This window comes from Rhinolophus hipposideros, assembly GCF_964194185.1.
Source record: "Rhinolophus hipposideros genome assembly, chromosome: 16".
NCBI lineage: Eukaryota > Metazoa > Chordata > Mammalia > Chiroptera > Rhinolophidae > Rhinolophus > Rhinolophus hipposideros.
The window spans coordinates 32,220,938-32,246,953 of NC_138062.1; the positions used below are offsets into that span (position 1 = coordinate 32,220,938).

The 26,016-nt window shown below is 33.1% G+C and overlaps 1 protein-coding gene across 2 annotated transcripts in view; it reads left to right on the forward strand.

Annotated features, from left to right (window-relative positions):
- Window positions 1-26,016, forward strand: part of GLRA3 (glycine receptor alpha 3) — a 146,381-nt gene that overhangs the window by 71,049 nt on the left and 49,316 nt on the right. For both annotated transcript variants that reach the window (XM_081075682.1, XM_081075683.1), the window contains exon 5: window positions 12,111-12,193. In XM_081075682.1, coding sequence (XP_080931808.1) covers window positions 12,111-12,193 — 83 coding nt within the window. The remainder of the gene's footprint in view (window positions 1-12,110; window positions 12,194-26,016) is intronic.

The window sequence follows — 26,016 nt, forward strand, 5'->3', positions numbered from 1 at the left end:
AAGAAATACTTAGATTTAGTTGTCTGGGATCCATTTTCCAAAAATTATTCATCAGGCATGTGTACTTCTTAGATCTCCTTGGGCTTCTCTGGTCATCCTTCAGAAAAGATCTCAGGTACACCTTAGTTATTTATTATATATTTCTCAGAAGACCATGTAACTTTTTAAACTAATACTAAAACACAACAATAATTAATACCAAAATATAAACACCAATAATAAAATTTCTTGACAGTCGAACTTTAGTACCTTCTTCATTAAATATCAAACAGGTATAAATTCAGTAAATAACTTGAGGATTTGTGTCACAACTGAAAAATATTCTAAAATAGAATGATTATCTTAAATCTTCCATAGTGATTTTCTTCATTTAATTAAATTTTTAAAAAAAGGAAGTCAGGACCAAAATTCATGTCATTTTTTTTTAAGAGAAAGAGAATATGCTCAATTTCTAGCAATAGTCAACTGTTTCAAAAATATATGTGATACTAGAAACATGTTTTAAGAGATATCAAGGTGAAAATAATGAGGCTTCAGGCTGAATATTAACTTCTTATATTTTATCTCTATGTTTTCCTTTTGTTAACATTTTTTTTTTCTCATCCAGAAAGGGATATTTGATTCTGAGTTCATCTGCCCAATATGAGGGCTAGATATTATTTTTACCAGGTAACAGTATAATGCAGAAATAACGAAAATGAAAATTTAAACTTAGTAGCTTAGTGATTTAAAAAAAACCTTTTTTCTACAAAACGGTTTTATAAATAATGCTAATCTCTTCATCCCAATATATTATATCTGTTTTCATATTTTCCTATTTCATGTGCACAAATTTCCTTTTAATACATTTATTATTTCTGACGAGTGTCAAGGTGATATCACTCTAGTGTGAAGTGACACTTTCATCAGATTTCTGAAAACTAATATGTGTTAATACAATCCTGATTGATTAATCGCTACATAAGACATAAAGGACGATTTCTGATCTCATCACTAATTAAGCACTGTGATTTCATAGGAATGAATAACTTAATGGTAAATCCCAGGTCTAAGCAAGAGAATCTTGAACATTTTAAAAAAATTGTCAAGAAGCATAAGTACCAAAAGACAGCAGGAAGATGGAAGAGACATACTTTTCCCTATTCCTTTTGCTAAGTACAACTAAAAACTTTAGACACTACCTTAATTAGACTCCCAATGGTAGATATAAGACTAAGGATCTTGGACCTTGGGAAACAACCTGGAGGAGAATTCACAGAATTTTCTTTTTACTTCATATATCTGAGACTTGAGGTTGAAGAAGCCAACAATCTGGATGCATCAACAAGTGCAGACAAAAAAGTCCCAACGGAGCCTAATTTCTCCATCTAATCTAACATTCTGTAGGTGTTAGGAAAGGGACAGCCTCGCAAGACAGAAAACCTTTAGACAACTGTTCTACTCCAGTCGAACATCACAGAGAAAGATGCTCCCCCCCACACACACACACATACATTCAAGCCAGCAAAGCCCAAGTGGGAAGCCAGACTTCCAGTCTTGCTAGCTGGTAATAAGTCACCCAAAACCCAACATGGTACCTGAAAAAGCTAAACAGTGAGCTGGACTTTCATCTCCCACCAATCTGTAGTGGGTTTCCCACCTTATAGTGTCTAGATGGAGAGCCAGGAATTCCACCCTCACCAAGCAGTAACAGATACTCCTCTCCCTTCCTGCTGGGATAGCATCAGAGGAGTCTTAGGGGAGAGTCAAGACTTTCAAAATTACTCGCCAATAATTTTCAACAAAGGAGCCATAAACAAAGGAGCTCTCTACAACAGAGAAAAGCAATCCTCTTCAATAAATGGTGCTGGGACAGTTGGAAAGCCTTGTGCAAAAGAATGAAACCAGACTGCTATCTGTCACCATACACAAAAATTAACTCAAAATGAATCAAAGACCTAAATATAAGACCTGAAACAATAAATTGCATAGGAAAAAAAAAAAGTACTAAACTTACGGACATTGGGTTCAGAGAGGATTTTTATGAATTTGACCTCAAAGACAAGGGAAATGAAAGCAAAACTGAATGGGACTATTTCAAACTAAAAAGCTTCTGCAGAGCAAAAGAAATCATCAACAAAACAAAGAGGCAACCAACTGCATGGGAGAAGATATTTGCAAACAACACCTCCAATAAGGGGCTAATCTCCAAAATACATAAACACATACAGCAAAATAACAAAAAAAAAAAAAACCAAACAACCCAATTAAAGAATGGGCAGAGGACCTGAAGAGATACTTCTCCCAAGAAGACACACAAACAGCCAACAGATATATGAAAAAATGCTGAACTTCTCTAACTATTAGGGAAATACAAATCAAAACCACAATGAGATACCACCTCACACCTGTTAAAATGACTATTATTAACAAGACAAGAAATAGTAAATGTTGGAGAGGCTGTGGAGAAAAAAAGAATCTTCATACATTGCTGATGGGAATGTAAACTGGTACAGCCACTATATAAAACCGTCTGAAGGTTCCTCAACAAATTAAGTATAGAATTACCATACAACCCAACAATCCCTCTTCTGGGTATCTATGAAAAAAAAAAATCAGAAGACATTTTCTAAACCGAAAGGAAACAATAAAAGAAGGAACACTGGAACATCAAGAAGGTAGAAAGGAAACAGTAAGTGAAAATATGAGTGAATACAATAACAGATTTTTCTTCTCATCTTGAGTTTTCTAAATTATATTTGACAGTTGAAGAAAAAATCATAACATTGATGGGGGGATGAAAAGTAACAAACAAAGAAACATTTTAAAATAAATTCACTGTCAGAAATTAATAAGACTGGTAACATTTAATGTTGTCTAATACCCTTTCTGTGAGCACATGACTTGATATTAACACTTTGTAAAGATGATGTGTTAGGATATATAAAAATATAAAATTCATTTATCCTTCAATGCAGCAATTCTACTTCTAGGAATTTATATTACTAATATGTTCATGTGTACATAAGACACAGGTTTTGCACTCCAAATTTACCCTTTTGCAAATCAAATCCACCCTTTTGCAGATCAAACTTTTCAACAAAAATGTTTTCTTAATCTTTGTAATAAAAATAAATCCAATGTTAAGTTAAAATTAAACGTTTTATTGCATGTATTTAATAATAAACAAATTACTTATTAAACATCAGAAATACTTATTTACTTATATGTAGCTTCATTTATAATGGTCCTCCTGCTGTTGCTCATGGTAATTTCATATTCATATTCATAAAATAATTATGACACTCTGTAGGAGTAATAATAGTTACAATGGAATGATTAATAACATCTGCTAAATGTTCACGGATGAGCCATGAACATGGATGAGTCATGGATGAAATGTTCATGGATGAACTCATATTTGATGGATGAGCCAAAATATTTCTTGCACAGAACTTAATGTTTGAAAAAACTTCTTTAATGGGGTTCATCATTGGAGAGTATGGTGGTAGAAATAATAAAGTGTGTCTTGTCTGACCAACAAGATCACGTACTTCCTGGGTTTTGTGGAGGCTTACATTGTCCAAAACAAACCACACTTCTTCCGGATAATCTTCATCCAATTTCTGCAATAATCTCTGAAGAAATTTGCAAAAAATATTTGAAGTAACTGTATAATGTGCAATTATTTCATGCCACACCAATCCCTAAATGTTTATTGCTGCAATTTAAGGAAACATTTCATCCTCTAACCATTGGCACGGTCACAGGAGTTGGTGTACATATTTCGATCTCACCTTTGTTTTTCAAAAATTAAGTTCTGCACAAGAAATATTTTGGCTGATCCATCAAACCATGAACATTTAGTAGATCTCATTAATCATTCTGTTGCAACTATTACTCCTACAGATTGTCATAATTATTTTATGAATATGTATATGAAATTACCACGAGCAGTGGCAGGAGAACCATTATACATAAATGAAGTTATAAGTAAGTATTTCTGATGTTAAATAAGTATTTTGTTTATTATTAAACACATGCAATAACATATTTAATTTTAATAATAACTTAACATTGGATTTATTTTTATTACAAAGATTAAGAAAACATTTTTGTGGAAAAATTTGATCTGCAAAGGATGAATTTTATTTGCAAAGGGGTGAATTTGGAGGGCAAAACCTACACATTTACAAAGATGGCCACTGCACCACTGAAATAGCAACAACAAAAAAAGCCCTATATATTCCAAGAACAAGGCAGAACACACTGATAGTCCCATATCATGAAATATTCTCCATGAGATAGATCAAAATGTATTCATAAGGAAAAGCTTCCAAATATATTTCAATTTAAGAGAAATGTTTTATGTCTATTTTTACTTAAACCACTATATATGTAAGCTTAACTGTATGTAAAAATACACATATATGTAAATCCATGCAAGAAGTTGAGAAGGATGCCCAACAATTGGTAGAGAATAACCAGCTATTGAAATGAGCAGTTGAATTTGGGTAGGAGTAAAGGTGAACTGTAGATTTTACTATCTCTGAGTTTATATTGTGTGAATTTTTCGGGAAGACTTACGTATTACTTATAAATTGAATACATGCATTTTGTGATGGAAGCTCGTAACCTGAGTTCATGATCCTTGACTCCTCTTTGTGTGAATTCGTGACGGATATCGATCCATGACAGGGTGCAAATAAAGCAAGTTTAACTTTTATCCTGCTAATTGAAAATTAACTTTGTGAAAGGTATGATTTTATTTCAACTGTGAGGCACTGTTTCATTTCAGATAGATTTTGGGTGGCATAGGTTACAAGAATCTATCATCACGTAGCACTGAATAATGATTTTGCAGTTATAATATTGAGACTATTTCCATTGATAGAATGGAAATGCAATGTGTGTGTGTAAGTTCTATATGATTATGGATATTTAGTTGTTTATATCAAGTCTTATTGGAATTGGAAAATGGTGCCATCCATTATAAATTGCTCAGCTTTCTTCTAATATTTTGAGGAAAGTTATGGAATAATTCAGAATTGCATTTTTGTCTTTTGGTTTGAATTTAGATGAAGCAGATGATGTCTCTCAGCTCGCAGTTTTTGTTTGCTATATCCTGGCTCACACGATCAAAGACTAAATTTGTTTCTTGTGAGTTGTTTTTGGAAATTTCACCGGACTTTGAAATCTTCAATTGGCAAACAGTTTCTTTGTTAACAAAAGTTGTGCTAGGGGAAAAAAAAATCTCGTCCAATTTACAAATGGAGCATCTGTGATGTTTCATGAGAGATCTGGCTTTCCGGCTTGTTTAAAGAAAGAAGCAGAATGTCCTGGCAAACCTGACCTGTTAAACGTATCCACTTATCTTACTTTCTCCTTAAACCCACTAAAACAAAGAAATAAACTGAATAAGGAATAAAATGACATTAACACACAGGAAGATGAAAGTAATGGGAAAGGAGATAGCTACAAATGAATAACGAAAACATATTTTAGGAAGCTTGAAAATGAATTCAATTGTGAAAACCAACTTAACAGACAGAGATAGATGAAACCTAAGCCAAGGTGGGGGAACCCAAAAGGAAGAAAATAATATCCTCAAAGTTTTAGAAATTTGAGACAGCTAGGACTTCAGAAAGCGGGGTCTAGAAAAGAGATCAAAGAAAAATAATTAATTTAAACTTTGTAGGAAGAACAGTGAGCCTTCTATTCCTCATTTTCTCACTCACGTCCTTTAGACAGGGGCTGGCTACTTCTTGGCCTTCTGAATGGGACAGAACACTTCAGAAAGGCTGTCAAGAGTTTCAGGAGTAGGGATTCCAGGTACAGCTGGTATCTGTCATTAGGCATCATATTAAGAAAAATGAGGATCATATGAGGTATGCACAATAAATGATGATACCCTTGCTCTCCCTAAAATGCTGAAAGCCAGACATAAACTTCTAATACTGAGAAGTAGTCAGAAGAATACACCTCTGGAAACACCAACTTGCCCAATAGAAAAAACTCTACAGATATTGACATTTGAGGAACCACCAATGAAAACTCTGGGCAGCCATGTTATCACCTATAATTAAGACCATTACTCAAGGAACATCGGCTACTAATTGAGCTCCAAATAGTTTTTAGTAGTTCGTTCTTATATGTAAATAGACATTTCAGGACATCCTATAATATTAAGAATAATAAAAAGAAGCAGAGGCCAGGAAAAACATGCAGAGAAAATAAACAAAAGAGAAGAAAATTAAAGAAACAAAAAGAAAAGAATGACTCAAGAGAAAATTCAGGGAACAGAAAAGACCATAAAAAAAAGTATGTTGGACACATAAGACAACTGCATGCATGAAATAAGACACTCCTAGGAAAGGAAAAATGGAGTCATTCAGAGCATAATACGAGCAAATAGTAAACCAAAGTAGGAAAAAAATAGTGGAATATTTGGAAGATAAAGTAAAGAATTCTCCAACGAAGTAGAGTCAACATACAAAGAAGTAAAAAAATAAAGGTACAAAGAAGTAGAAAATAGGAGAGAAATGATATGAAAATCAGAACATCAGCACAGGTTCAACATCTGATCAGAAAGGAACAAAGGAAAAATGAAAGGAGGAGAGAGAGGGAGAGAGGGAGAGAGGGAGAGTGGGAGAGGGAGGGAGAGAGAGAGAGAGAGAGAGAGAGAGAGAGAGAGAGAGAGAGATTTTTCTATGCAAAACAATAAATTGATAGATTACCCGCTGTGTTTAACTATTGAGAGGAACTTTGTAGTTCCGACAGTGAGTTTGTACAATTTAAAATTATAATAGGGAATTGAAATTAAATGTTTGTTAAAACGAGACAATTATTGACACTAAGAAAAACAAAATGTTATACAAAAGCTGTAATTATAGCAAAGTACTAAGTTTAACCATGAGCAATAATTACATAGTCATAACATGTAAGCACTGAATATTAATTTAGCTATAAATGTTTATATAGCTATATTTTAAGTGGAGAGCTCAGTGTACATGGAGCGTGGTATAAAGAGAAATAAATTTCAATCTTCCCTTGTAGGAAATTAATAAACAATTTCACAAATTTAAAAATCAAGCATAATAGTACAGCAATTTAGATACATGAATGTAAATTTTAGATAAATATCTAGTGAAAGGCTGCCTCTGAGGAGCTGCAAATGGAAGTAGGTATGGATAGGCCAAAGCCACAATTGTTCTGTTTTTTATATGCTTTATATAACTGTTTGAACCATTAAATGATATACATGAATTATATTGATAATTTTTAAATGAAGTACTTTTAAGTGAGGGTTTTGGAGCCTGACAATGACTCCAGATTTTCAAGTTTGGTATTGATTTTACTCTACTTGTAAAGCTAGCTTATTACTTAATTTAATGGGTACTGACTGCGGACACAAGAGTCCCGGGTCAGAGACAGAGGAATTGATTACTTAGCACAGGCAAGCAACACAAGCATCAGCATATTTGCCTTACTTCTCCCTTGTCCTCAAGTCTCATTGGAACAATGCAACAGGACCAGAGGGATATAACACACACTGTGGGTCTGGGTCACAGCTGTGGAACACGGAGTTGGGGGAATCCACTGCTTTTATAGCAAGATATAAGCAAGCCTTCTCTTTGTCCAGAGGAACAATGTTATCTCATCTCTCAAAATTAGCAGCTGCATAATCAGCCCAAGAAATGGGAAAGGAATAGTCGAGGCCTTGTTGTCTTGATACCCTCAGCAAGAGGTACACTATAGAGCAGAAGGGGCCCAAGAAGGACTGTCTCCCAATCCAGAGCCAAACTCTACAATTTACCAGTTGTGATGTCTGGCAAGTTTCTTTACTTGTGAAAGTCTCATTTTTCTTATATGCATGATAGTGAAAACATTAATTCTCTTAAGCTTGAAATAATGTATGTAAAGCACCCAGCATAGTGCCAGGCATAGAATAAGCACTAATGTTGTTAATGTTATCTTTCTATAAAAGAAAACAAACAAAAAAAACAAAACAAAACGAAAAACTGAAACACAAAACCAAAAAAATAGCTTAAATTCTGGTATTTTCCAGAATCCACAAATTAGCCCTGCAATGACACTGGCAAGTTGTTGATCTAAGCCTCAGTGTTATCACTTGTAAAATGGGGACAGTAATAGCCTCATCTCAAGGTAATGGAAGCACACATCCTAGACAGTTGGTCATGCAGGGTATGTCCCGCTCCCCACATAGTAACGCAGGACATGGTGAGGCCAAAAAGGAGCACCCACAGAGCCACAGATAGGGCAGTCACACTACTATATTCTTTCTGGCGGCACTATAGTCTCACTGGAGGCTGGATCCACACTGTCCGCAACCCACCATCATACCTGCAATCCGCGCTTGCCAGCTCAGCCGCCATCTTCTTGCTAGCCCCCATTTGCTGCTAGCTAGCCACGGCAGTTATATTAGTGGCTAATGGCTCACTGGTTACAGCTGACGGCCAACTAGCCACAGCTGATGGCCATCTAATCACAGTTGATGGCCGTTTACTACTTGAGTGAGCACCTTTTAGCGTGAAGCCGAGAGCCTGGAAACTGCTTCTGGGGCTCTGTCCCCACACGGTTAAATCTTATCTACTGCTTACTTTACTAATATTAGTAACACATACTAATACTACCAACTTTTCTACTTACGTTACAGAAGTATTTTTACATTAAAAATCAAATAGCAAGACAGTTTATATCAAAAATGCTATGCACAGTGACTAGTCGAAGATCATAATGCAAATTCAGCTTTTATTGAAGCTAATATAATCACTCTGAAATTCAATTGTGCAAAGAATTAAAGTTTACTTGTACAATAGTATATTAATTTTTTGAATACAGTCAGGCATTGATTTAAAAATAAAAAAGGCAAACTTATTATTTCAAAAGATGCTGTTTATTCAAGGGAAATCAATTTATAATGCCAGAAAATCTGTTATAAGGCGAATTTTTTTGCTTGTGTGTGATTATGTGTATTTTTCTGAAGAGGCCATAGTTTATATCAGCTTCCTAAAGGGAGCACCAACCATGCTGAGGTTGCATTGGTGATGGGTTGATTAGCTTTATGATATCTCTATAATCAGATGACAACAAAGTTCCAAATTACAACACTAGTTCTAATCTCCCTTCTAGCGTTCCCACAATTTAATCTCTCCTGAGGTTTACTTATTCTTTGTAGAGTCATTCATAATAAAATACCAAATAACTCAAGTAAATATATAAAAAAACCTGGGGAAATTCCTTATATTTTCTAAAGTTTAATTACTTGCTCTTATTTCTTCTGGGATAATTATTTGTGTATATTTTACTTTAAATTTAATAACGAATAGGGGATGAAATGTTCTAATAGTGGATAAAATGTTCATTTATTGTGTTACAAAAACATAAAATTTAAAAAGTCACATTAATTACAGAAGCCATTTTCATGAAAAATGTCCCACTGCCTTTGAAAGCAATATACTTAAAACTTAAGAGCATAGAATGTAGAGCTAGACCCTCAGCGTTGCAAATTTAGCAATTTCTGCTTTGTAATGTAAGGTGAGTTAACTTCTCAATTTCCTAATCTCTAAAATAGGGATAATACAGTTTACTTGTCTTATAAATTTGTAGTAAATTATATATATATATATATATATATATATATATATATATACATATATATATATATATGTATATGTGTGTGTGTGTGTGTATACAGTATTTAAAATAATTCCTACCACATAGTAAGCACAATAAATGTGTATTACCTATTATGCCATTACAGATAATATTTCAAAGATGAAATTAAGAATCCATTGTTCTTAATAAATTTAGAAATATTAGGAACTAATTAAAATACTTATTTTCATAGCCTAAAATGGAATCAGAAAACATTTTTTAATACTTTAATTAATGATTGAGATAGACACCATACTCTAGGTTATGTTTGCTCAAAAATGGGCGACACTTCCATTTTAATGAGGTCAATTGTTTGTCACAGATTATAGTCATCTTTTTTAACATCACTACTTCACCAAGCCAAGACTTCTTAGGAGAAAATAAAAAACGTCATATCTTGTTTATGTGTCTTGTCTCAGAAAGAGAACTTAGTGTCCTCTCTTACACAAGAAAATATTCATTTCCAAAACAGTAGAGTGTGATTAATTGTCTTTTGATTTCGTTTTCTTTTGATGTGGTCAGGAAAAATTACAATTTATATGTAATGTTTTGATGAAGAAATTCAGTATCACACTCACCAAGCTGACACGTATTTTTTTATCCATATGCTATTAAAGAAGCAATTGTATCATGCCTTAAACAAAAAGAAAATGTCAATAAATAAATGTTTTTCAGGATATGATTTATGACAAGAGTTCTACAAGCAGTGTTTTTCTTTCCCAAATAATTCCTTTCAAGCACCTTTTTTTTTTTTTAAGAATTATGTAATGTCCCTCATTTTATGCCAGAAAAATAGCCAGGATATGAATTTGACATCACACACATGGTGAGAGCCTGGAAAAGATTCTGAGAATGCTATTTACTTCCGTACAAAAGGTCATAGAATTAATTCTCCAAGCCAACATTTGAAACTGGCTAGTCAGAGAGCCTTGGATGTCTGGAAAATTAATGTGCGTATGTTCAAAATGTACTTGTGCATACACCTCTAATAAACCCTTTCACAAGACAGAGAACATTGTGTCCAACTGATTTTTGCAATTGCCTTTTTAAGAGAGAACTTTGCAAATCTACAAGATCATACTTACAGGCTCATTTTACCTAGCTGAGCCAGGAGAAAATTGCTTTTGAAGCATGAATTCTATGCATTCTTTTAGTGTGTTATGGACTCTGACGTGAATGAATTGTCAAATGATCCTTCTGGGAAGCTTAAAAATTCAGCAGATTGACCTCTGTTCATTTATGTCTCTCAAACTATGTTAATTGGATCTTACCAAGAGTATTCACTGTAAAACATACATCCTTATAACTTTATGTGTATGGTCTGTAAAAAAATACCATTTTGGAGAATGTGGTTACATTTACTAAGGCTGATGATTATTTTTTGTTAAAACTTAAATCGTTTTTACATGTGATTTAATTCAGTCATCTTTGTGCCCATCCTATATAATTTGGGGGAGGGAAAGATGGGAAAGTCGGGGGGTGGTAGAATGTATTAGTAATCCTTAATAACTAATATTTATTGAGCGTTTACTGTGTGTCAAGCACTTGTCTAAGCACTTGACATGTACTAACTCATTGTACTGCTCACAACATCTCTCCAGAGTAGATACTATTATTATCTTCAGTTTAAAGATGTGAGAACTGAAATTTAGTCAGGTGAAGTAATCTGCCTACTGTCAAAAAGTTTAGGTAAACAAATCTACCTAGGGTGCTCATTAATACACTGAATTTTACTGGGAATACTTTTAATAAAAGGAGCTGGCTAGAGACTTCTCAGAAAAGAACTTTGTTTGAATAAACTTGGGTTTGTTTGGATCTGGGCCTCTTTTTCTCAGGTCCAGGAACTATAAATTGTGGGTAATCCCTGAAGATGTCTTGCTAATAAAGTATTCCAATAAATAAATAGTTCAGAGTGATGAATGATCTGGAATGACAATACACAAATACTTCCTGGAAAGGGGACAAAAATGAGTGGAGGGCTGGTATATACCATCCAATCATCTCACTTTGTGTGAAGCCAAATCAGAAGTTGGGTGATCCTGGAATGATGTCACACATATTCTAGAGGGCTATTTCTTGACCCTGATAAGACCTGGTGACACGCCCTAATCCCACAACAGGAAACTCCACTCTAATAACTAGACCACCAGATTCAGAGTTTACTCCTCTGCTAACTATCGATGGATGGTTATTGACAACTCCTTCAGTGTAGTTAGAAAGGTGACTGAAAGTTACCACTCAGGATTGCTTCTCTGCACCCTGCCTTTCCACATTCAGAATTCTGATTCCCCGGATACTCTTGCTTCCTCAAATATGCTGTCCATGTGATTTGGGGGAAGTGTGTCTTTTGGCATTTGATATTAATTTTATAAAACTCACTCACAAATTTGTTTTTTGAGGGTCTCTTCTAGAAATACAGACTTCTTTTAGACATCTACAGCCCTCTCTTTCAGATTGACATTAACGCTTTCCTGTCCGATGGATCTCAAGAATTTTCCAATGGATGTGCAAACATGTATAATGCAACTGGAGAGCTGTAAGTACGAACAGCTTATTTTTTCTGAAGACTTTTAAAAATATAGTAGATATAAACGATTTTTAATGTATTCTATAGATAATTTATTTTGTAATTTTTTTATCTGATCACTACCAAGTAAGCATAGGATCTTTCACCAGGTGTTGACAGTAATGTCTACACGTACTCTACACTATGATAAATAAATTGAGGACCTCAGAATAACAGTTTTTAAGCTTGCAAAGCAGATTTACGTCTCTATACAAATCATCAAAGATAAAAGAATAATAATCATTAAAACACACTACCATTTTTTTATTAAGTGCCTGCATATATTATTTTGCATATATTATTTCTCATACACACAACCATCATATCGTTATCTCCATGTTTCTAGGTGTGAAATGGTCATTCTGAGCAATTGAATATTGTCCTCTGACTCATGGGGTTGTAACAACAAACCATCTGACTCCATAGTCTGTGCTTTGAACGATTATGCCACCCTTCAGCTAATATTTATTCAGAGTGTACTCTGCTGGGGATGTTATTATGCTATTTCAGGAGAATAGAAATTTCTCACCCTTTGTCAGAGACTTACCCCAGCTTACAAACATTCCTTTAAATATGTTCTTTCAAAGTGGATCCATGTGCATCACTGATTAATATCAAAACATAAAAACTTTATGTCCTTCTATTTCTCTGAACTTTTCTATATCATCAACCCTAAATTAATTGGTTTGCTTGCTTAAGGCCATACACAAAATAAGTATTATGTAATATTTTTTCTTGTGGTACTGTTATATCTGAAACAACAATAAAAGTTTGTTTTGATATATTCCTTGAGGAGTATTTGAAGGTGGATCTTCAGACTTGCGGGCCTCAGAGGCAAGGTTTGTAGTGTGGTGGAGTTGTCACTAGATGGCGTCCCTACTGCATGGGGGAATACAGCCATCCCTGTGCGGTGGTTTCTCTTAAAATAAGGAAGTGGAAATGTCCATTTCTCTGATAATAACACCTTCTTGTTAAATTTAAATGAATTACTTTTATAAGTAGTTCTTATAGAGTAAGCATACCCATGGATAAAGTGCTAAATTAAATGAATAGAAAATAAAATAATCTAGTTTTAGTTGGGGGAGCTATTTAGCAATAAAAATGGAAAGGGGCAACAAAAGATTCCCAGCAGTGTAGAGTTTTTATCCATACTACAGAGGTATTTGAGGACAGGCTGACTCTGTATCTTGGTTGCAAAATTAGGTTCATGGGAAGGTATTGAGAAAAAAATCATATACAAAATAGTCTAAGAGAAACTCGTGTCCTAATTACTAAAGCAGGAGATGCTGGATATTATCCAATAGAGTGAGGAGCTGTTCAAATTTAGGAGGAAGAACATGATTTGGTTAATATTATGCTCTTAAAGATTCTTTCAACTAAATGAACCAAGGTTATTTAGGAAGTTTTCATAATATTCCAAGATAATAGTAGACACTATTATAAAAGAATAAAATTAGGGACAAAGGGGAAATGAAGTAGAAGGTAGAAACAATAGCGGTTGTACTGTATGGGAGGCAACAATTTTATCTTTAGCCTCTTAACCTCTTTTGGCTGTGCCTGAAAATGAAAAAGACATGAAACAGATTAATGGGACGAAGGGATATCAATTTATTTAATATAAGTTTTATGTAACATGGAATCCTTCATACAGAAATGAAGACTCAAAGGAGTGGCAAAAACTAAATGCTCTTATACTAAATTGAACAAAGGAAAGCAATTGTGGGAAAGTAAACTATGTGGGGAGGCTCAAGGAAGATCTTATAGATCTTACAAGATCTGTTTGTAAGAATTCTATAGACTTTGATTCCCTCTTGAAGAATTTTATTTGTTTGTTTTCTTTTTTCCGGTACAGGGAGCACATCTTTCATATGAAAGTTTTTATCTCCTGTTTTAAGAAAAGGGGGAGATCAGAATGCGCTTGTTGCATCTGCTGTTTTCATGCCTTTAGTTTAAAATAATCCTTATGTTAAAGTGGCATATTTTGGGGTGGCATATTGTGCCACCCTTCATTCACTTCCATACAAAGTGGATATAAAGGCTCTAGGCACCGATACGTCAAAGCAGAACTTAGATAAATAGAATCATATTGAAAATATTGACAAAGAAAGAAAACCTAGATAAGAAGTAAATATTGATAAATTCAATCTTAATATATTTGAGATTAATATATTAATCTATTAATCTCAATTATAATATATTAAGATTGATAAATCCAATCTTAATATATTTGAGAAATTTAGGTATAAAGCCAAAGGGAGGAGTTAGAATTGAGGATACACTATTAAAAGCTGTATAGAAAGTGGTTCAAATAATAAGATGAAATTTCTGAAGAATACACTATCCAGAGGGAAACAAATGCACAAAGAACAGACCCTTAAGAAATGCCTGCATTTAGAGGGTGTTGGAAAGAATTCCAGTTGTCATAGATGGTAAATTAAAATCAATAGCATTCAATCTCAAAAGAGAACAGACTGGAGATCTGTTTAACAGTACCAAATGCTGTGAGATGTTTTTTAAAAAGGTGATTGAAAAAGGAGCCATTGTTATTAATGACAAAGACAAATGTCATTAGAATGGTGAGGGTCAAATCTGTATTAAAAAGTTTAAAAAGTGCATGATAAGAAAGTGAGAGCAGTGAATAAATCTATTATTCCCTGAATGTTAGTTAACTTTTTATTAAATTTATTGAGGTGACATTGGTTAGTAAAATTATTTAGGTTTCAAGTGTACAATTCTATAATATACAACATCATCTATATGCATATATTTCATTGTGTGTTCGTCACTCAAAGTCAAGTCTTACTAAAGAAAAATGAGAAAGAATACCAGGTCTGAGGGATAGCTGGGTCACTGGACCATTTTTTTGTAGAATAAGGAAAGGGTACTGGGTTATCTTGCAGGACGCAAGTGCTGACATAACAAGACCTTTCATTGTTTCTGTCTTTCCCAGAACATTTCCAAATCAAATAAAAAACTCACCTTGGGAAAACAGAGGCTCTTGTCCCCTCCCCCTTGTTTCTTAATTTCTTTATCAGGACTGAGAAGATTGCCTGACATGTCCCTTTCATATTTGAATCATTAAACACTTCCAGCCCTCTTATTAGAAATTAATTTAGCACACAATACAGATGCTGTTTGTTAATCTCCTTTAATATATACTAAAACCTGTCAAAGCAGAAACTACTGAAGTCAAATTCTTCAAGGTGATTTTTTAAACTCAATTACCCGCTTTTTTTTTAAATAATGGCTTAAAGTGACAAGTTAAAAGATTTAAAAGATTTACTGATATATCCCCTCGCTCAAGGGAAGTAAGAGAAAAAATAAACATGTGCGATTACATCAAACTAAAAAGTTTTTTCACAGTAAAAAAAACCATCAATAAAACAAAAAGGGACCCTACTGAGTGGGAAAAGATATTTGCCAATGATATATCTGATAAGGGGTTAATATCACAAATTTATAAAAAACTCACTGAACTCTAATCCAAAAAAACAAACAACCCAATTAAAAAATGGGCAGAGGACATTAAGAGACATTTTTCAAAAAAGAACATACAGATGGCAAACAGACATATGAAAAAAATGCTCAAACTCACTAATCATTAGAGAAATGCAAATAAAAACCACAATGAGATACCACCTCATCCCGGTCAAAATAGCTATCATCAATAAATCAACAAACAACAAGTAATGGCGTGGATGTGGAGAAGAGGGAACCTTTGTGCACTGCTGGGTGGGATTGTAGATTGGTGCAGCCACTATGAAAAACAGTATGGAGGTATCTCAAAAATTTGAAAATATGTATATATATATGTACTTATAAGAAGTGGAGTACAGCATTAGGAATAGAGACAGTGGAAATGTAATGGCTGTGTGCGATTTCAGAGGGATAGTGGATGGGGGAGGAGGGTTCACACAGTGTGAGGGATATGAAAGATAAACGTCTAAGTAAAAAAAAAAAAAGTTTCCAATTAAATATTTTGCATATCTCCTTTGGAACACCTATTTATCTGTAGATATGAAAAAAATGAAATTAGAATGTCTAAAGCAATGTTTTTAATTATAATCAACATTATTTAAAAAAAGATTTAAAAGAATTTAATCTATTGGGAAGCAAGAGCTTTCAGGAAACTAGTGTCGCTTTGAATGAATTCTGACTGCAAAGGAAAAAAAGAAAATACTGAATAAGGTTGAGAGGTGTGAAAAACAAGCAAAAATGAAGCATAATTTAAAGTCAAAGGTTTTAATGCTTTGTGATGATCCAACTTTCTTAAATTCAATAAATATTCAATAAGTGTATGTCTATGGTCAGGACTGTTCTGAGTGACCTGGGGAATGTTCATTCATTTAAGCATCAACTAAGAAATATCTATCAAATACCTAATATGTGCCACATAATATGTTGGGTGATAAAACAATAAATAAAACACAAAAGTCCTTGTTTTGAAGGACATCAAGATCTAGTCGAGAAGTTAGTTGTGCAAATATAAAAATTTTATTAAAGATGATAAGCATATGTTAATGGCATACTGTTAGCACAAAGGAGAAAGTGACTAAGAGAACAGGACTAAGAGTGGATAAATAACTTATAAAATCATTTTGTCTCCACTAGCAAATCACACCACATCCCCAAAAGTGTACATCCATGACTTAGATTTAAAATGCTGGATGATACAAATTCCTACTGTAGGAAAAAGAAAGTTACTGGGAAGAGGCATACAGGGAGAATCAGAGGAAGTTTCATGATAGAAATTGATGAGAAAAACAAAAACAAGTATGAGCTAAGGATAACATCGAAGAATAAAAATAGATTAAATAACTTTGAAACCAGAACTGAAAAATATTAATTCATCAAACGGAATGTGAGAAAGGAGAAAAAAAGAGTAAATTAAAATATGGTACATATGAAGCACAGAAAGAGCAAAAATAGTTCTCCATATTACCATAATTAAAACAAATACAGAGGGTTGAATTTACACATTAAAATAAAGAAATTCTCAAAGTAGATGCTAACAAATATTGAGATACAACAATATGTTGTCAACTAAAAACTTTTATAAAACACCATGCAAAAAACTTGGGAAGAAAAAGATAGAAAAACCCATATCAAAGAAATGTGTCTAAAAAGTCAAGGACAATAATTTAAATATTAGAAAAAAATTACAGGAAAAAAATCATAAAACAAACACTTGAGTAACATGCTGGTAAAGAAACAATATGTAAATAAGCTATAATGATTATGGAAACGTATTTCATATAACTTCCAAATATATAAAACAAAAGCAGGCAGAACCATAATTAAAAAAATAGATAAATCAATAACTTACTTGGAAGTACAGGTACAAATATTTGAACAAAACAATTAAGTAATTTATAGATAGAGATGTAGTTTCACTTGTTTGTTTTTAGCATACAAGAACATTTATAAAAATTATGTAGTAAGCCAAAAGGGAAGCTTTAATAAATAACTAAGAATCAACATATGATGGAATGTGATCTCTGACTAAAATGCAATGCAATCAATAGCAACATAAAATCACTATAAATTAGTATATATTAACATAAATTATAGATTACTATACAATAATGTATCTGGAAGTTAACAGCACATACTAAATTACTATTTAAGAAAAAAATAAAGAAAAACTTGGTACTAAATGACAATGAAAGCACTAAGTATCAAAATTTTTGATACACCTCTAAAGCAGTGTTTTGTACTAAAAATATTGAACTAGGCTTTCCGTTCAAAAAGACTGAAAAAAGGAATAACAAGAATATTCAATCAGATAAAAACCCAAAGCTGGTACTTTGAAAAGTGTAAGAACCTAGACACACCACTGGAGAAACTCTTCAAGAGAGAAAAAAAATTAGGTTGCATGTGAAAAATACAGAGTGAAGAGATGGAAATAATAGTAGATGTGCCAGATTAAAAACAATAAAAGAAAAACCTGAGCAACTCTCTCTTCTCCAGTCATATTCAGTTATCTGGCATTAGAAAAGAGTATCAGACAAAAGCTTTATTTGAATAAGGGAATGAAAAGAAATCCACCTAGATAGCTAAGTTCGTCATTAATTCATGAGAAGTTCAAAAAGTTGAGACAATAATGAGGAAAACAGAACACTTGGAAGAAGACTTTTTCAATGATTTGCATGAGTTAAGCATAAAGATGATTCTGCCAAGATTTTTCCCAACTGTGCGGACTGAATGTTGCTTCGTTTATCCACATTAGAAGAGAGCAGGGAAAAAGTGGCTCAGAAGATGACTTTTGCTTAAACATGTTGTTTATTGTGAAAATACATTATTTAATTATAAATTTATTTTGGATTATGGGACATTTTGCAGTGGAGCTTAAATTAGGAATGGTTGTGTAAATATAGAGAAATAAAGTTAGAAATATTGCTTGAAGACAAGAATAGAAGTGAAAATTCTGAATATGGTATTACAGATGGAGACCAAAAGAGAGCAAAAGAAAGACAGCAACTCTGAGTTTAAGAAAAATGGGGGACAGAAGGAAAGAGTGAAATGGAGAAAGACAATGAAAAACTCTTGGTGGTATTTTAACAATATGTTTCCTTAGAGGCTATTTGGCAAAGATGATTAAGCTGGTTTAATCATGGAATGCCGATTCATATAGTGCTTGCACTGAATTTCAAAAAAATTAGAAAACCAAATTACTTTTTTCAATGCTTAAGTATAAGTAAAAATTTATTAGCTGCAATGCAAGTGGTGTTTATCATGATGATCTATTCTGCTGCCATTTAAAATCAAAATGAAATAACCACAGTAAAATTGAAACTTACGTTAACCTAGAAAGCTAAATCTCATCACTGAGAATTCCACTGAAGCCAACGGAGAGAATGTGGCCTTATTTATTGTTCCAAGTTCAGACATTTCCCTTATCAAATCTAAAGGTATGCCCTATAATGTGCTTTATCTTCAAATCTCAACAGAGTTTTACCCAACTGCTTTTATAAAAAGTTAAGAGTTTCAACATACCATTTATTCCCCGGGTCCTTTATTCAACAAAAGAATTCTGGAATAAATACTGTGAATGCTTGCTTTTTGGATGTAAAGAGATGGTGTTATTTGCACTGATTTCTCATTCCTTCTAATACTCATTTTTCACGCTCAAGTTCAGCCTGAAAATATAGGCCAATTACCATAACAATGTGCAGCTCAGTCGAAGCTTAATAAAATGTCAATAAAAATATTAAATATTAACTCATATATGCTACAGAGAGAATTCTGCAACGGAGCCATGCTTTCCATGAAATGCTTTACTTAATTTTTAAAATAGTGTGTAATTTTCTTGTACAATTGCTTTTGGTAATATGTAAAACTGAGAGATGTTTCTAGAGAAGATAAGCTAAATATTAAAGTGGTCACTAACCTATCTTCTCAGGACCAAATTGTTATTAGTTACTGAATTTAGGAGCCACTGCGTGATCTTCCCCCTCTCTCTTTTTTAATTGGCTAAGTAAAGTAAAGCATAAGGCTATCTTTTCAAAAGATGGATTTTCATTGATATCCCAGTTTCATTTATAAATGCATCTTGTTTGTTTCCTTCATAAACAGCTAATCTCTGATTATGACTTAGACTATGCCCCTAAGGAATTAAACAGAGCAAATCAATGTGCAGAAATAGGGTAAAGAAAACTAAAGGTTTGATTTCAAGACTTTAATTTTTTCCATAAGGAAAATTTCTAAATAGGCATTTTTTCCCCCAGGTGAAAAAGAGGAATGAAGGATATTTTTAATCTTGGAAGAATATTGAATATCTTCTTAGAGTCATAATAAAGCTATGTTGTTTATTAAAAGACAAAGATGACATAGGAAACAAATTATCACTGTATTCATAAAGGGTCTAATTATGTATTTCATATATAAACAGGAATGTAGGTAACAAAGAGGAAAACTTATCCAATGTAAGAAGGTCAAAGAAATTTTAATTATTCCAATTGGAAAAGAAAATACAAGGAAATAATTTGGTGAAGAACTCTTTTTCCACAAAGAACAGCCCATATCCCTAAAATTACAGAAAGAGTGCCAATCTAAAAAAAAAAAAAAAAAAAAAAAAAAAAAAAAAAAAAAAAAAATTGACAAAAATTTTAAAAACCTTTAAAAATATGATTTAATAGGGTTTTGGGATAAAAAATATCCCCAATAGATGGGAGGTTTCTGCTTTTTAAATTTTCAGATTTATTTCAGAGCCACATCTGCTATGACTCAGACGGGTTACTCTGGAATTATGCTAAGACTAGTTAAGGCAAACGATAGAGTTGGGCAATGATTTTTCACAAGTATTTCCTAATAATCTCTACTGTTATTCACGCTCTTTCATAATTTAAACAGTATGGATATTATTCAAAATACTACTATGCCTTTTGCTTGGAGGGTCAGAGATACAAACAGTTCTAGTTTTCTGAGTATTTATTACTTAAGCCTCTGCAGTTACAATGTTGGTTAGAAAGCAAGTTTTCCCAAGACAAGAATTTTCACTAATGAACCAGTTACTTACAAAATCACTTCCCACTTAAACATTAAATATTTCATCCTACTTAACGCCAGGACCATTCTCTCCCAATCTGTCCACATCTTTGTAGCTTGAATTTTTGTGAATTATCAGATATTCAAAACATATAACAATACAAGTAAAACGTAATGTATTTACAAGTCTTACAAAAAGATGATGTCACAATAGTTTTATATCCATTACACATATTACATGATTTAATCCTAACCACAATGTAATGAGATAGGTTTTATTTCCATTTTAAATGTGAGCAAATTAAAGTTCAGAAAGGTTAAGTGACTTTTCCAGTCATACAACTAGGAAGTGGGATGGAGCAAACCCCAATGAATTAATAGCTCACAAACTTATAACAAGCATCAGTTATTTTATAACCTATCGGATGATTTCTAAATATTTACAAATTGTGACTGGTATTCTTAAGTCTTCAAGTTAAGTATACCCGATAATTTCACTTGTTTTCTCATACGAAAAGACTTAGAGTTTCTTCCCTGCCTATTTCCTACCCACAGATGTCTTTCCATTTATTAAAATTAGCCTAAACCAAGACATGAAGAGTATGTCACCCCTTCTTGGTGACAGTGCCAATCATTCTGGGACTTGAAGTCTAAGATCACCCAGACATTAGAGGCAGCTACAAAACACTCTCGACTGAGACCGCATCTACAGTTACTAAGTAATACAACTAAGTTCTATGTACCCCAGTCCACATCTAGCTAGTTGGTTCACCTGACTACATGCAAAGTATTTTGTCTTTGTCCCAGTTAAATATCATCTTGCTAGATTCAGTCCATAATTCTAACTTGATGATCCATATCTTCCCAGTTAATCATCCAGAGAATTGAACAACATACTTTTAAGCACTCCCAAATGGGCAGGTCTGAGAAAATTCTGGAACAATGCACCAGAGGTATTCCTCTTGATTGATTACTACGGAAAAATAATTAACAAAGGCTCTTTAAATCAGTTGTAAATCACTTAAACACATTATTGTAAACAGTATTTTGAAATATTCGTAAGGACAACATTAGAATTCAGCGAATATCTTGCTGAAAACACTATTTATAGTTTACCTTAATATTCTAGCATGCTTCGTAATAAGATCATGTCTTTTTCTGTGATTCTTCCTTTGGGTATTTACTGGTCAGAACTGTCACTATTTTTCTTTCTTTTTTTATTAGTTCCCCAACAATACCCAGTATCTTCAACCCTCATATTTGCCTCTGACTGGAAATGACTTTTCCAGAGAATGCTCTTTCAAAATTTGGGTGGCACCTTTCCCAGAGATGGCCCCAGTGTCCAATCTCAATAATTCCTTACACCATGCAGTATGTTGCTTCTCCCTATATAAGAAAACAAATTCAGGAAAATGCACTATAACTTTAAGTCATTCTTTAGGAAACTATATAAACTATGTAGATCCATTAATTTTTCAGAGACTCAGTTTTCTCTTTTGTAAAATAAATGGGCTACATTAAATGACAGCTGTTTCCCTCAACTCTAAGATACCATAAATTCTGTAACTATATAAGACCAGAAAGCTAACATGTAAAATTAACAACATAGCATCTAAAAATCATGGTGTATCTACCAAAAGGATCAAGAGGAAAACAAAACCAAACAAGTAATCAAAATAATTTCATGAATTATCTGTAATGAAGAACAAGAAGAAAGCAATCTAACTAGAAAATAAGAAAATAAACATAAGGAAAAAATAACTAATGCGAGTTTGGAGAAAACAATCTAATTTTTAAAAGGCATATAAGACTGTGATTCAAGAGTTTACAGTCATAAATTGGTGAGATGAACTTCAAAACTATTTTAATACAATACCGAAGTCAAAACTCGGGAATGCTAAGTAGCGATGAATTGTCACCATAGCTGCTAAATTGATACCTTTTCCTCTGGGGCAACTCTGGTCATAAATTTCTATGAAAGGACTCCTGCTTGTGTAGTAAGTATCCTGCTCACATTGAAGAAGTTTTTAAAGTATCTAAGGTATTTATAGACTGCCTAGTCAAGTTTCCAGGATCTCAGAAGTGCCAAGTGACCTGTTTCTTCACCACATACCCTACTTGTAGTCACTGATTCCTAGCGATTTGTTGATTTCTCTGAGTCCGCATCAGGGTAGAAAGAAAAGTCCAGATGCAAATACGACCAAACCAAACCAAACCAAACAAAACAAAACCCCAAAAAACTATCAAATTGTTAGCACTTGGAAGGAGTAAGGAGGGTTTATATCATTTCCAGTCCCTAGGCCTGTTAGAGAACTGCTGATTTAAACAAATTATAATTATAATGAATCCATAAATGTGAGGGTTTTCTTCAATATGATCTTTATAAAATAAAATGATACAAATACACCATCAGTATAAGTTACAATATTTTCTAGAAATAGTCACTTTTTGGTAAGTCACCAGTAGTCTCACAAAATTTCCAAACATTGCTATATTTGGAGCTGATGGACTATATCTGTGAGTATTCTGGACACAGACAATGGTAAAAAATTGCACTGGATGTAATTAAAATTCTGATTTGTAGTCAGACCTTCATCTTCAACCTAATTACGATCACTGTTTCTGTCATTTCTATTAAAAAGTAGCCAGGATATATCCCTTGAATGCAAAAGGTTCTCGGTTCCTAGAGTTAGTTTTTCACTTTTACCTGAAATAATTGGCATTTAGTTATTAAGCTGTGAATTAGAACACAGAGAAAAATAGCCTGATGGTGTGGATTACAGTATAACTGAATTATTTAACAAATAATTTTGTTGAATGTTTAACATGTTAATTCTCTAAAATAATATAGGGATAATTCAAACTGCATTGTCTTCTATCTGAGCTAATTGTCTTCTCCTGAGCATGTCAATGAATATATTGCAGTGATAGACATTTTATAATATTTCACTTGGAAGATAAATTTATAATTTTACTCTCTGGTATTTATTGAATCTTGTTAAAATTTCTTCTATTTCATAATGATACTCTTCAAATGCCTCTGGAAATAAGAATCTGATGTGGGTCTTTTTGCTATTTTTATGAATGAATTCCTTCCCTAGGATTAGCCTAATTTTTGGCTCTTATAAATGATTGTTACACTGAAATATCAGCACCAAAAAAAAACCCTGACACCAGTCAAAAGATTACTATAGTGCTTTCCTATTCTCTACTCAAAACATTAAATAACTTTTAGATATTGGCAAACTGATGTTGGCTCATAGAATCTGTTATAGTTTGAGCCTATAAAATAAATTATTTCATATATGTGAGCAGATATGAACCTTCAGCCTTCTGGTAGGCAGACACAATGTTTTTCCACAAGCTGGAGTTTATTCCAAAAAGATACTCTGACAGAGCCCTCTTATAACCTCTCTGAAGGCAGAAATCCACTTAATCATATACCCTTTCCTCATTAAAATAGGCTCATGACCAGGTCCTCTTCTGATTTTAGTTGAGATTTCTAATAAGAACTTGAAAACACTAGATGTTCAATGTGAGGTAATTTTGTGAAGTTTTGAGAAATGTGAACAAAGTTATCAGTGTGGATGTCATTTAAGAGATGCATTTAGGAGTCACAAATTATATTTTCACCATTATTTTAAGCGAAACAAGGAAAAAGGTTAAATCTATGGTCTACAATAAATGGTAATAGGCCTTCAAAGAGAAATGTATCCAAAGCACAAGTAGAATAATGATTATAGGTTAGTTACAGCAGAGAGTTTTAGAGAAAGTACAATCACTAGGAAGATAATTTAGCAGGCCTACAACCTAAATGAAACCACATGCAAAAACCGGGATTATGGTTTAAGATTACTCAAATTAAATGAGCAAACTCTAAATAAAAATGTTTTAGTTAAATATATTTTGACAGAGCAGTTGTTCTTTGTCAGGTCAATAAAATTTACTTGAGTAATATTTCTCCTGGCAATAATCAGCAAGCATGCACTATTTGAGCATTTTCTTCCTTTTGTTTTTAAAATTCCAGCTGCTAGTTAACCATATGTTTTTAGTCATATTTGGGATATAAATCTGAAGGCAACAAAGGAACAAGAGAAACAAATAAAGAAACAAAAACTCATAGATACAGACAACAATTTAGTAATTACCAGAGGGTAAGGGGGGAGGGGTGATGGTAGAAGAGGGTAAAGGGGGTCAAATATATGGTGATGGGAGAACTGACTCTGGGTGGTAAACACATAATACAATATATAGATGATGTATTATAGAATTGTACACTTGAAACCTATGTAGTTTTGTTGACTATTGTCACCCCAATTAATTTGTAAAAAATGTGAGCATTTGCAAGCTGGGTCAAATCCAGAAATCTCAGTCTGTCTCTCTCTCTCTCTCTCTCTCTCTCTCTCTCTCTCTCTCCTTCAGTTGAGAAAGTTGGATCAAATATGATTCCAGTTCCCTTGTAAAACTAAATGTGAATCTATAATTTATTAATAAACCTGAAAACTCATTTTGAACTTAAATATTTTGTCAGCCTGCATTCTCCCTTCCAATAAGTATTTTTATAGTATACTACTCCTGGTATAAAGTACTAAACAATAACCTCTTTTTTTCTTCTGTAGACGTTTAAGCTACTTTTTAAACAACTAAGTATCATTTGATTTTCAAAATGACAATATAATACATTTGAATGATGTCTTCAAAATCCACGTTTGTATTGGAAAATTTGAACAATAGACTGAAAAACAAGAACACGCTTTAGCCTCAACTTGCAATCTTCTTCACTAGTGTTATCCACTTTCAAGTTCGCCTCATGACCCCTTTTCTTTTATTCTGTGTGTGCGTGCACACACACACACACACACACACACACACACACACACTGTATGATTATAAATATAAAAGACATTTCAAACATAAAAATACAGATTATTAAAAAATAATATTTTGTATCAACCATATTAACATTGCCATTTTACTTTGGATTTTTGTCTAGTCCTATGAACGTGAAATTGTATCTCATTGTGTCTTTATGTCCCTGAGGTTGAACTTATTTTGTTCTGCATAGCCTGTTTCCCCGAAAATAAGACCTCGCCGGACAATCAGCTCTAATGCGTGTTTCAGAGCAAAAATTAAGACCGGGTCTTATAGTAAAATGAGACCCGGTCTTATGTTACATAAGACCCAGTCTTATATTGTAGTAAAATACTGTTTCTTTTGTCTATTGTCTGTTTTAACCTTCCCTGATTTTTATGTGGGATTATCTTTTAATTTTTATTTATATGTATTAATCTATGTATGTTCTTGAT